At 58.7% G+C, this 13241-nt stretch overlaps 1 protein-coding gene across 1 annotated transcript in view; it reads right to left on the reverse strand.

Annotated features, from left to right (window-relative positions):
- PARD6G (par-6 family cell polarity regulator gamma) overlaps positions 1-5276 on the reverse strand; it is a 54635-nt gene extending 49359 nt beyond the window's left edge. Inside the window, exon 1 of the mRNA XM_028524218.2 lies at positions 5054-5276. Within this exon, the coding sequence (XP_028380019.1) occupies positions 5054-5125 (72 nt within the window). The 5' untranslated portion in view covers positions 5126-5276. The remainder of the gene's footprint in view (positions 1-5053) is intronic.
- Between the last annotated feature and the right edge of the window lie 7965 nt (positions 5277-13241).

Here is a 13241-nt window from a genome sequence, read left to right on the forward strand (position 1 = left end):
AGCAGGAAAAGCAGAAGTTGTTCCCCCAAAGCACAAGACCTCGCCCTCCCCGGCTCTGGACCCACACGGCCGAGGGGCCGTCTCCGGGCGCGCAGCGCAAGCCGGGAACAGGCGCGCCAACAGGGACCCGGACTCCAGGGCTGCCTGAGGGAGGGTCAGGCCAGGACAGAGGCGGGAGAGCGAGGGGACTCCGGCCTGGGGCAGCTCCATGACTCTCCCCGGACGCCGTGTTGTTAGGGTGGGGGTACACACAGACCCACCCCACACGGTAGTGGAGGGGACTCGTGAGCTATTCTTTGCAATCACAATGCCTCCCGAACAGCGTCTGGCACATAAACGCCTATCTACTTGGGGTGGGTGGTCAATAAATTTGAAGAAAGACTCGTGCACACAGCCTGTACCGAGGGCAATGTCCAACCTGGGCCATCAGGGCGGCCATGGCTCCAGGTTCACAGCAGAGCAGAAATCCCCCCCAGAAAGCGGGGAGCCGGTAACCATGACAACAGCCAGCGGAACAAGTGAGCCCCAGGACCCCTTAGGCATCCAAGCCATGGGGCCCCTGCTGTGGTCGCCCCAACCCCCTCCCTCGCTGGCCTGTGGGAGCCCAGGCGGGCCTGTGGCCTCGGGAAACGCCAGGGGGCCTCCCCGCGGTGCTGACTCACCAGCGAGAGATTCTGACACCCTGAACACGGCTGCATCCTCCCACCCTGGACACTCCTCCCTTCCTGAGGTCGGGGGGCCAGCTGTCTGACGTGCCAGGGGTGCCGGGAAAGGGCCTGAGCGCCCGCCGGCTGGGGTCCCCAGGAAGGCTCACCAGGCTTCCTGCCACACAGCTCGTCACTGGCACCCACAGTGCCCACAGACCGGCCTGCCCACCCGGCCCCAGGAGAGCCTCCTCTCGGTGCCACGTCACGGACCAGGTCACCAAACCTGTTTGAACGGGGCTCGCTCAGGTGCAAAACCAGGGCCTTAAAAGGGTGTAGCCGACACACGCTGAGTCAAACGTGTCAGGCAATTCCCAACGGGCCTTGGAAGGCAAGGGTCCAGCGCCCTGGGGAGCCTGGCCGGGGGCCAGCACGGCCAGCGGAAGGGCGCGTCCCCGCCAGCGGGCGGGCGGAGACGAGGTGTGGGGACCAGGGACACACGGACTCACCACGCTGTCACGCCAGCGCTGCGGGCCGTGGCCGACGTGACACAGGATATTGGTCCAATTAATTACAGTTTACAAAGGAGACGGGATATTGCGTAGACGTTTTTCTAACGTGTTTCCTGAAAATACCCATGACGGGAGAAAACCCTCGCAACGCTCGGGGAGCGCAGCGGCCCGGGCACCGCGCCCGCCACGCCCGATCCCGCTCCCGCGAGCGGAGCTGCCGCGTCCTCCGCGGGAAGGGCGGGCGGCGCATGCGCAGCGCGGGCGGGGCCGCGGCTCCCCCATGGACGCGGGAAGTACCCCCTCCTCTGCCCGATCTGTCTTCCACGTCTGCCATGACCGTGTAGTTGTTTGGAGTCTGACAGGCCTCCAACGTTATTTAAACAAAGTAGCAAAAAGCTGTGTTGATAGCTTCCGTCCTGTTATTCTGCCCCAAACGCCCTCGGTCCCTGCCTGGAGTCAGCAGGTGACAAAGGGCCCTGGGAAGAGGGACCACAGACCGGGGGCCAGGGCCGAGGGGGCGCCCCCCCACCCCCCGGCGCGGGCAGGGGACGGGCTCTCGGGAGGGCGGTCACGGCTGGGAAGGCTCGGAGACAGCATTCCCAGAGGGGCCGGGGAATGTGGACAGGGCCAGCGTGGGGCCGGCGAGGGCACCGCATGCGTCCCAGATGGAAGACCTGCGTCCCTTTGCTCTCGCGGGCCCCCACGGGTGCTGGTGGGGCTGTGGAGCACTGGCGTGCTCAAAGGCACCGAGGAGTCCTCGACGGCTCTGTGTCGCTTCCCACCTTCTCCCGGGGGACACGGGGTCTCTAGTCACCCTGAGCCTGCACTGCTCCCAGCACCGGCTTTCCTGCTGCCCTCCCGAGGGCCGAGGCTCCTCCCCGCTGCCTGCACGGCCCCCGTCCCCACGGCAGCTCCCACGGGAGGAGAGGCAGAAGCCCAAGCAGGTGGAAAGATGGGGGCCCGCAGCCAAGACTGGGGAATCACAGGTGCTAAGGAAAAGTGTCTGGGGAAGTGTAAGAGGCCACACGACGGGAGAGCCACCAGGGCGAGAAGCACGGTCCCCAGAGCTTTGAGGACCGACCGGCTGGGACAGGCGGCTGACCCCAACTGTTCGGAGAGGATCAGACACGACTTCAGGTCCAGCACCCTGAAACGCACCAGCACCCTGCCCTGCGGCCTGAACTCCGACGACTGTGGGTCCCGAGCCGTTCCCAGGACACTGTCTCACCCGCCGGCTCGTTTGGTCTGCGGAGGTGACAGAGCCCCTCCCCGTGTCACAGGGGAGTCGCGGAGGCCCGGAGAAGTCACACGACTTGCCTGCGAGCTCACAGGGCTGGTCGGCGGCAGAACCGTCTGGACTCGGCTCCCCAGCGCCATTTTCCTCGCGCACAAACCCAGGAGTTGTGGTCAAATGCAGACAACCCTGTCATAGAGTTCTGCCTCCTGTATTTTTTAAAATATTTTATTTATATACTTTTAGACAGAGGAAGGGAGGGAGAAAGAGAGGGGGAGAAAGATCAACATGTGGCTGCCTCTCGCGAGCCCCCTACTGAGGACCTGGCCCACAACCCAGCCGTGTGCCCTGACTGGGAATCGAACCAACAACCCTTTGGTTCTCAGGCCAGCGCTCAGTCCACTGAGTCACACCAGCCAGGGCTGCCTTCTGTATTGTTTTTTAATCTTTACCCAAGGACATTTTTTTCTCATTGATTTTAGAGAGAGAGGAAGGCAAAGAGGAACATCGATGTGAGACAGAAACAGATGTGAGAGAGAGACAGGGATGCGAGAGAAGCATCCATCAATCGCCTCCCGGGCACCCAGACCTGGGATCAGGAACTGAAGCTCCAACCAGCAACCCAGGCAGGAGCCCTGACCGGACATCAGAACGGCAACCCTTTGGCTCCAGCGTGCCCTCCAGCCCCCCGCGCCGCTCCAGCGAGGGGTCCCCCTGCATTCTGACGGCAGGAGTAGAGGACCCCTGCAGAGATGGGCACGCTGGGAGCAGGCCCGAACTACTACTGAGAGGGCGAGTGGGGGGTTGCCCAGCACAGGCAGGGGCTGCAGAACCAACCACCCGCTTGGCTGGCCCTTCCAGGAGTGCTCCCAAATTCAACCAGAACTCCAGCGCTGCCACTCAGCCGCCGGGGAGCATTCACTGCGTTTGAACTTGAACCCAGGATCTGGGAGGCATGAGACACCCTGCTGGGCTCCCCCACACCCACAGCCCCAGCGCTGCCATAGACCGAGGCGGGCCCTCCCTCTCTAGCCCCCGCAGCCCGCAGTCCGGACTGGCCGGAGGAGGCCCTGGGGAGGGCGTCTGCTCCCGGGGGACCCCCAGGAGCTGTGAAGCAGACAGCTGCCAGCTCCCCCGGGGGTGAGCACAGGGAACGTGGCAGGTGCCGCCCAGAACAGCGTTAACGTGGGTGTCAGGGGCCACCGTGGAGGGGCAGCAGGAGGGGCCCGGAGGCAGAACTGCTGGTGGCAGGAATGTGCACACGGCCACACATGCCAACGTGTCTGCCGAGGTCCCGGGTGGGACACTGTCTGCAGTGGTCACCTGTGAGGAGGGGTCTCTGTGTTTTACCCTGAAGCTGCCTGGGAATCCAGGATGATCTCAAAACAAAAGTTCAAAACACGAAACGCCACCCTGCTCAGCCACTGTAGTGGACAACAAGCTGAAAAAGCCACACTCCCTCCGAGCTAAACACACCGAGTTATCTGGAGCTCACACTCATGCCTGCGGCTTTTTCTCCCGCACGGCTGGGGGGCGGGGGGGGGGGCACATTTGACTGGGGAGCGGGGCAGTGCCCGGCTCCAGAGCGGACGGGTGGACGAGGGGGCCACAGAGCCAGCACTGGGGGACGGGATTGATCTTACGGAAAACTAGGGGTTCATAAGAAGTCGAAGAGTGAAGATGAGAAAGAATAAAATCCTGCAACTGACTGCAGCTTCGAAACTCCCACAACCCCCTTCGTCCGCGGATGCCCTGGAAATCCTACACCGGAGGACCCCCGTCTCCGGCAGGGGCAGCCCAGGTGCGGAGCCGCGGACGAGTCTCCCCAGACACCCGGCCAGGGTGCACCCGCCCCAACCGTGCGCACAGGTGGGGGGTCGGAGCCCACCCTCCGGGCGGCTCCGCCCCGCTGGACCGCAGGGAGGGCGCGCAGAGAGAAAGGCGAGAGGGCCGGCTACCAGGCAGGATTCCGCGGCGAAAGGCCTGAGGGGCCCCTTCTCCGGCACCCCGAGCAGCTGCAGCTCTGCCTCGCCCGCCGGGTTTCCCACCTGGACCCTCGCAGACAAAAGCGTCCAGGGAGAAGGAGCCGCCCCTGCAAAGTACAGAAGCGCCAGATCCTATCAGCTAGGAACCCAAGAGCGCACGGCTGCCCACAAGTTCGGGCACGCTCGGGCCGGGCGCAGGCAGAGGGAGCAGCCGCGGCGGGCGCGCCCGGGGAGGCTGGGCCGGGGGCGCGCCGGGAGACTGGGGTCGGGGCCGGGGGTCAGGGCCGGCTGCCGTTTCCCCCTCGCGGGTTCCGAGGTTCCTCCGCAGCTAAGGAGGCGGCTCGGTCAGGGCCTTCCCCCGGCCGGGCCCCCGAAACTCCCGCACCCTCCGGCGTGCCAGGAGCCTCCCGCTCGGGGAACAAAAGGGCCGCTCCCGCGGAGGGTCCCGAGCCCGCGCGGCCCGGGCCGGGGCTCAGCCCTCCGAGCGCCGGGGCTCCCGCTGGATGCGTTGGGGTGCGGGCTTTGTGTGCGCGCAGGGGCGGGAAGGGCGGCCGGACCCTGCACAGCGCAGACGGCGTCTGCGGGCCAAAGCCATCGCCCGCGCAGGCCCCCGCGCCTCCCAGTGCCCGCCGAGAACCCATTCATTCGCCGGGGGAGCGGACCGCCGGCCGGGCTCACCTTGCTCTTGACTTCCACCGCGCTGCAGCTGTAGAAGCGCAGGGTCTGAGACTTGTGGAAACTCCGGTTCATGGTTCCGGCCCCCCTCAGCCCTGTCTTAGCCCTCGCCCCGCTCTAGGGGCTGCAGACAAACGCTGGGGGCGGCGCCCCCCGCCGCGGCCCCAGCCCCGGCCCGCGCTCCCCGGCCGCGGCGCTGCTAGCACTGCGGCGGCCCGAGCTGGGCTGGCCGCGCGCCTCCGGGACTTCAGGGGCCGCGCGCGCGGGAGGGGCGGAGGACGCCAGCGCGCGCCACCCTGAGCACCGGTCGTAAATCCCCGCCCCGCACCCCAAGGATCCGCCCCACAATCCGCCCCCAACCCCGCCCTGGCCCCAAGGACCCGCCCCCCCGCACCAGCCCTGCAATCGAGAACCGGCCCCAGGATCCTCCCCCCAATCCCCGCCCCGCGCCCCAAGGAACCGCCCCCCGACCTGCCGTCCGCCCCCCTAATCCCCGCCCCGCTAGCTCCCCGCGGGCCCGCTCCACGAGGGTCCGCCCCCCATCTCCCGGGCCTATCAAACCCTCTCCCAGTGCCCACAACACCATCCTCCAAGCCCCACTCCTCTCCCCGAGGACCTGCCCCCAGAACACGGGGGTCCGGTTATCCGAGGGTTGTCCGGGAGGCTGCGAGTGGCGGAAGGTGCGCGTTCTGCCCGCGCCAGCGGGAGCCCGAGGCCAGAAGCAAAGCCCTGCCGCCGGGTGCCTCCCTCCCACCTCAGCGTCCGCGCTTTCTCCCCGGAGCTCGCCTCCACTCCCACCGCCCTGTCCGGGGAGGGGGCCGCTTTGGGCCGACGTTTGCCTGGTCTTGCCCGACCTGGAACCACCCCGACCTGCGCTAGCTGCCAGATGGTGGGTGGTCAAGGCGCAGGCTCTGCAGGCGGCGAACTCCTGCCGCACACCCGGCGCAGCCAGACGAGCGGGAAAGACTTGTGCCAAGGCTCGTGGAAGCGCACGCGCTGGCAGACAGAGGGCACCGACTGTTGCCACCCAAAGAAAATCCTCACAAAGTTTATTGTGTATAAACTTATTGTAAGAGAAATGCAGAGAATGCGAAGAAATGAAAGGGAGAAAGTGAAAACCACCAATAATCGCACCACTCAGCATTCCGTTTTGTTGACTTTTTCGTGTATTCCGACGTCGGTTTGTCTTCCGCACGTGCCCTTACGTGTTTTACAACATCGTGAGGGTGCAGCCTGGCAGCCTGCCCGTGTGGCCCCAAGTTGTCTAAAGAACATTTTCATTTGGTGTTCTTGGGAAAGATGGTTTTCAGAAGCTGCACATATGAACACAGCCACAATTCTGGATACAATTCCATCACAGAATATCTAAGATGTTTCCGATGTTTAGCTTTTATGCAGCTGTGTTTCTTGAATTCACTTATTTCTGACTGTCTCAGTGGAATCAGCTCCTAGACATCGAACCAGCAGAGCACAGAGAGCACGTGTCTCTAAGCCCTTTAATAGGGGTTGCCAAACTGTGCTACCAATGTTTGATTTTCACTTAATTTCACTGACGGTCCTGTGCTGTGCAGAATCCAGTCACAGAGGCCCAGAGTCACAGCCCCTGTCCGAGAGAGAAACACCAGGCTGCCCAGGGGCCAGACACGCACACAGAGTTCTGAAACAAGGCGTCCGGCCAGGCAGCTCAGGGGGCTGGAGCATCGTCCGATACCCCGAGGTTGGGGGTTCCAGCCCCGGTCAGGGCGCACACAGGAAGGAACCAATGATGCATCACTGTCTCCGCCCCCCGCCGCTGCCCCACCCACCGCCAACACCTTCCTCTCCCTAAAACTGATAAATATTAAACACGCAATAAACACTTAGGGCAGCTCGAGCTTTTGGTCCGCAGCCACGTGACACCAACTGGCAGGGGGAATGTGAGCGCGTGAGAGTGAGGGCAGGGCCCAGAGCTGCCTGAGTCGCACGGGCTCTGCAGGGGCCCCAGGAGCCTCTGAACACTTCCCGTTCCCAACACTGATGGCGGGTTTTGGCCGGCTCTAGAAACCGGTGCTATATACAATATAGTGACGAAGGCCACATTTATCCAAAATTACGTGCGAACATGCCTCGGAGGTGTTGCAGGTTTGGTTCCGGACCACCCCAGCGAGGCGAGTCTCACAGCCAATCAAGTGTGGCAGTAGCGCGAGTCGCGTGAGCAGTGTGTTGGTGGGAGATCTGCCTCGATGGTGATAAAGACACTGTACCCGCAAAGCACCACGGAACGAGGAGTGTCTTCGACGGCTGGAGCACTTCATCTCGTGCGGCTGGGTGTCCAGCTGCCCTTTGCGTTCTCGTTAGGGCCCCTCCAGCACTGGACCCATCACCCAGTCTGACGGGGCCTCGACGGGCAGACCAACGTGCACAGCACGTTCCCAGGGACGGCCGGTGCAGAGGGCCTTCACGGATTCGGCGAGAAAAGCGTTGTCTGCACAGAGAGCTTTTTTGTTACCCCTCCTTAGGGCACTGGGTTTCTGTTCTCTTTTTTCTTTTTTTTTTTTCCTGTAGTTCTACTACAGTTGTCCCATGTATAGTGAACTTTTTATAAGATAATTTCGCTGATAATCCGCCAGTGTGCATACAAATAATGCTTTCTTTTTAATGAGGAATAGGACAATCGCATAACTTCAAAGTACCTGCCCACACAGGTACTCTTTACAAAGGAAAATGGCGGACTTTCACGGTGCAAAGCCTGCCAGACACCAAGCGATGGATGGACGTGAGTGCCGGCCACGGGCCAAGTGGCAACTGTGTGCCGCCTGACTGGATGCAGCAAACAGCGTGTTACCAGCTGCAAACACTGTTGGGAGAGCATCACATTCCCCAGTGTAGCTAGCAGCTGAATTTCTTTTTTTTTCTTTTTTTTTAAAGATTTTATTTATTTATTTTCAGAGAGGGAAGGGAGGGAGAAAGAGAGAGAGAGAGAGAAAAAAACATCAATGTGCGGTTGCTGGGGGTCGTGGCCTGCAACCCAGGCATGTGCCCTGACTGGGAATCAAACCTGCAACACTTTGGTTAGCAGCCCGCGCTCAATCCACTGAGCTACGCCAGCCAGGGCAGCTTAATTTCTTAAATAAATGAACATTAAGCTTTAAATTAAACACTAACCAGTCCGGCCCTGCCTTCCTGCAGGTCCCTCCTGCACTTCGCCGTCCTCACAGGCGGAGGGACCTGGCGGCCCAGGTGCACAGACCGGGTGGGAGGGACAGTCTCAGCCTCGAGGCTCGTGTGTGCGTCTCCACGGTGCGGGGTGGGCGGCCAAACGCCCAGGGCCCAGGCGGCCTCCGTCTGACAGAGCGCAGAGACCCGGGGCTGCCCCCGAGAGCACGCAGCATCTTCCCGTCTAGGAGGACGACAGTCCTCTCTGGTTTTCTGCAGTCTCGTCAGGAACCGGAGGGAGAGCGCGGCACAGACGCCCGCTGCTCCGTCCTCCTTCGGGAAGCAGCAAAGGCCCGCTCTCCGTTTCCGGGGCACGGACAGCAAAATGTGTGATTATACTGAGGCCACTTCTTATGAAATGGCTTAACCCCCCTCCTCCCCGCCGTGTCTTCAGTGGCAAAACAGGCAAGGCGCGGCAAGAACTGGGCGCAGGGTCTCAGGTAGGACAGGATAGGGTAAACAGTCCACATTCAGAACTCCTTCAGTGCTGAGAGATTAGATTGGGCATTTTGCTGAAATATTACCAAGTCCCTCAGATATGGGTAAATATTTGATCCTGGAAACAAGTATGTTTCAAATGGACAATACTGTGCTACTCTAAACATGTATTTAAGGACTTACTTCCAGGTGGGACTCAAAATGATAAAAACTTTAAATATGGTATTGTCCCCAGATACTCTCACTTTATTACTGAATACATCTCATAACGAAATTACCAAGTTTGTCATTTTCATGGTTAAAATACTGAGTTGATACTATGTTTAACCTTTCTGTAGCAATACATCTATTTTTAGTATCTCAGCTTTTACCTTTATTCATCAAATCCATTAACACAGAATGTTATGTAAAAGACGAAAAAATGGCAAGAAATAGCTGGACTATGGCTAGAAAACTGTATGGTACTAGAAAATTGCTGCTATGTGTTTATTCTGCTATCTTCTAAGTCAGTGACACGTCGGACAGGGATGTTCACCACCACCACCGGAGAATAAAACAAGTCGACAGTGAAGTGGTGGCAGAAAACAGCACCCAGAACCGCTGCAGCAGCACCACGCAGTTCTGGTCGGAGTCGACTGACTGTCCAGTGAGTTGCTGAAGGGCACCCGCCTCAGAGCCCGGCAGGCAGCAGGCCTTCGTTGGTGCCCTCGTCACGTGACCAGAGGGGCGGGCAGTCGCAGGTGGGGGCTGAACCTGTGGTTTGCCCACAGCATCAGCTGCTGTGCCCCCTTTTTTCCTGCAGGCTGTCTCCTTGGTCTACACATTCACTCTAGTTATTTGAAAGCACTTATAGCCCTGGCTGGTGTGGCTCAGTGGACTGAGCGCCAGCCTGTGAACCAAAGGGTCACCAGTTCGATTCCCAGTCAGGACACACGCCTGGGTTGTGGGCTAGGTCCCCGGTGGGGGAATGTGAGAGGCAACCACACATTGGTATTTCTCTCCCTCTCTCTCTTCCTTCCCCTCTCGCTAAAAATAAATAAACATTTTTAAGCATTTATAAAATCTAGACAAAGTTAGTTTTTAAATTAACCAGAAATTACCTTCCCTGCAAAATTAACAATTTATCTAAAATGAGTTCTCATACATTCCCCGTTGTTTTCAGAAGTCGTTTCCCACAAAACAGCACATCGTGGATGAGGCTCCTCGGCTGTCTAGGACCCCAGACGCTCTCCTTGAAGGAGAAGGCCTTACCACTGAATCGGTTTGAGAGCTCCTTCCAGTGTTTTCAGGAGAAACCGCCTTAAGAAAAGTTGTTGAACCCATTAAGCCTTATTATTCACTGCTATTAATTATTCAATTTTACCCTTTACCTTTATGTAAAGTATTTAACATTGTATTAAAATTTCCATATTGTGAGTTGGAACTGTAAGAAACTAATTTCTGAAAACAGATCATCATTTCTGGCTACTAATTCTGAGTTTGTACTGGAAAGTAGAAGCACACAATCTTAGTTTGTGCCCAGTAAACATGTCGATACGGTTGCTGAATTTTGGTTTATAATTTTTTTACATGCAATACAAACGCTGTAGTAACAGTTGTCCACCTAGACACCCAGGACCCAGACGCCAACTCAGCGCAGCCTCCGGCCCCTTGCTCTGACTCCAGCAGGCGAGCACAGGGCCCTCGCGCACGGGGCCTTCTGCGCTGCGGACGGAGTGGTTCCTGTGGCCCTGAGCTCCATGAGCCCACGTGCACCTGTGTGCACCGCCCCTGCGAGCCGGTCCCGCCCAGCACCTGGGTGACCCTAGCTAGCACACAGCTCGTGTCCAGGACAGCAGCAGGGGTTTGGTGGATTGTAATTTAAATATTAACAAAATTTTAAATTTTTATTGGAAAAGCTCCCCTTCTGAAAACGACTTTATGTACTTTGTTTAAAAATAAGCAATCATGTTGCTCATGATTTCATGAGTGGGATAAAGAGGTTTGGGAAGTGCTTTCTTTTTCTTTCTTTCTTTATTAAGACTTTATTTTATTTTTATTTTTCTGAGAGAGAAGGGAGGGAGACAGACAGGAAGAGAGCATCGATGTGCAGGAGACACAGTGATCCGTTGCCTCTCTCACGCCCACCTGGGACCCGGCCTGCAGCGCGGCACCTGCCCTGACCCGGACCCCAAGCGGGAGCCTCCAGCCTGCAGGCTGGTGCTCAGCCCAGAGCCACACCAGCCGCTGCGGGAAGTATCCTCTTCTAAAGGCTGTAAAAAACAGACCTCAACTGCTACTTGGCAGTATTATATATTTTTTCCTTCTCAACGTGTGTAAATAGGTTATTTGTGTGATTTGTGTGAATGACTAGTATTAGCAGTATTTGTTTTCAAACAGATAATATGGTGGATTTATGGTGGATAATATGGGCCTCCATCAGATACAACAGATTTTGGGTTTCGTCGGTCTCATCGGGTGGCCCTCCTGGACACACGACCCCAGGCTCTCGCACTGTGTATGCTGTCTGTCTCCATGTGCCATTATCACAGGCCTTGGAGGCTGGTGGCGCAGGTAAATTCAGCTGTGCATTGTGGGAAACCTGACCTTGTGATCCAGACTTAAACTCCCGCTGATATTTACATCTCACTCCATGGCGCGTGGGTCACGAGACGCCCGAGGTTGGAATCTGAAATCACTGCCGGCGGCTGCTGCAAGGAGTGTGTCCCGGTGGCACAGTCACCGAAGGTAAGGAGTTTCCTATGCAGCATCTTCACTGTGAAAATGACTTTTAAACTTGTGGTCACTTTTAAAGACCAAGTAACACAAATTATTGAAAATTAGAAAAGTTCCCAAGCTGAAATTTAATCACTGCAAAACAGAAAACCTGAATTCCGGAAGCATCGGTTGGCGGCTGTGCTACGAAGTGAGGCTTCAGACATAAGAAATGTCCGTTTAGTGTGCACTCTGACCGACCACCCACGAGAAGAGAGCTGGTTTGAAAACACTAAAATTATAGCAACAGAGAATAAAATTCGGCTCAAGTTTTTAAAGCTAAGAATAAGTTTTCTGGAAATAACACCTACATGGACTTTTTATTCCTTAGTCAATAAGAAGCTCAGCATGGCCCTGGCCCAGTGGCTCCATCAGTGGGAGAGCCACCCTGCTCACCAAACAGGGTTCAAGCCCCACCCCCCGTGGGGGCACATGCCCGGGGCCACCGGTGGGCGTTTCTCACGCACTCTCTCCCCTCCCCCGCCCACCCTCTAAAATCAGTGAGAACTCATCCTTGGTGAGGAGTTAAGGGAAAAAAAAGTTCAGCTATTAGCAACATGGGGAGAACATGGGGAGACACCCTCCAGCATCTCAAAAGCAAAACCATGGGCCTTCTGTTGTCGTGCGGACCCCAACCCTGACCCAACCGAAGCGTCCCTCTCGCCCTTCACTGCACCCCGCAACGTGTGCACGTGGCACCTGGCGCCTGGAGCAGTGGGCGGCTCGTCGATGCTGGTGTCAGAAAGGGCATCTTGGCTCTGGAGAGCTGCGTGCAAGCCTAGCTAGCAGGGTCTCAGACACAGCACTGCAGCATCCAGTGACGTGTCACCTGGGGAGGAATCTGACCTTGGAGAAGGTCAGTACCCACTTGGCCCTGCTCACCTGGATGTTTCCAGTCTGGGGACTGAAAGTCCCGAAAAACCCAAGTCCTGAGCAAACCGGCGCAGGCAGCCACCTGACCTCTGGACCCGTTTCCTCATCTGTCCAGTGCCGACGAAGTAACACCCGCGTCACCCAACTGCTGAGGTGTGAGCGGTGACACAGAGGCAGAGCTGCTGTCTTCTCAGTGAGGCCAGGCCTCCCCTTGGTCGGCCCAGTTCTCCCCACCTCACCACCCCCAGGCCAGACTGGGGGCAGACCGGGCCTGGGGGCTGCGTGTGCGAAATGGAACAGGACCACCCACCCTGTGGGGAAACACACGCCTCCCTTGCAACGGTGCAGAGAACCCAGCGAGCCCCGAGTGTGACGCCGTCACTGCTGTTAGTGTCTGGTTCACTTCCAGCAATGGCTGATAAATGCGTATTCTTTACTAGGAGGGCCTGCCTGAGTCCTATGGGAAAAAGGTCTGGTTTGGGGGCTGAGCTGTTCCTTCTCTCAGACAGGGTCAAGATGCTCTGCCCAGTGGAGCGCACCTCCATCGTGGGACGACGGGGGCCACTGGGAAAGAGCGCAGTGGGCGCCGCTCCCGGGTCGTGCCCTTCGCTGGGACCTGCTTGCGGGGGCAAGGCCACGCTGAGCTCAGAGGACACCCACCCGCCGGGGGCCCGGCCGGCTGCCACCTCTGAGAGGGCCTCCAGAGTGTCCACCGCAGCACGTCCAGCCCTCGGTCGGAGCTTCGTAAAGAGCGAGAAGCACGGGGCCCCGGGGCCCTGCGTCCGGTGGTGCCACAGGCGGGGGGCAGGTCTTGGGTGAGCGGCAGCCCTTCCTGGCAACCGCGAGGCCCGGCAGTCCCGGAGGCAGCACCGGAAGCCCCCCTGCGCCCAAACTACCGACGTCGGGCTGTGGCCAGCGTCCAGCTGGTGCC

This window comes from Phyllostomus discolor, chromosome 9 (assembly GCF_004126475.2).
Source record: "Phyllostomus discolor isolate MPI-MPIP mPhyDis1 chromosome 9, mPhyDis1.pri.v3, whole genome shotgun sequence".
NCBI lineage: Eukaryota > Metazoa > Chordata > Mammalia > Chiroptera > Phyllostomidae > Phyllostomus > Phyllostomus discolor.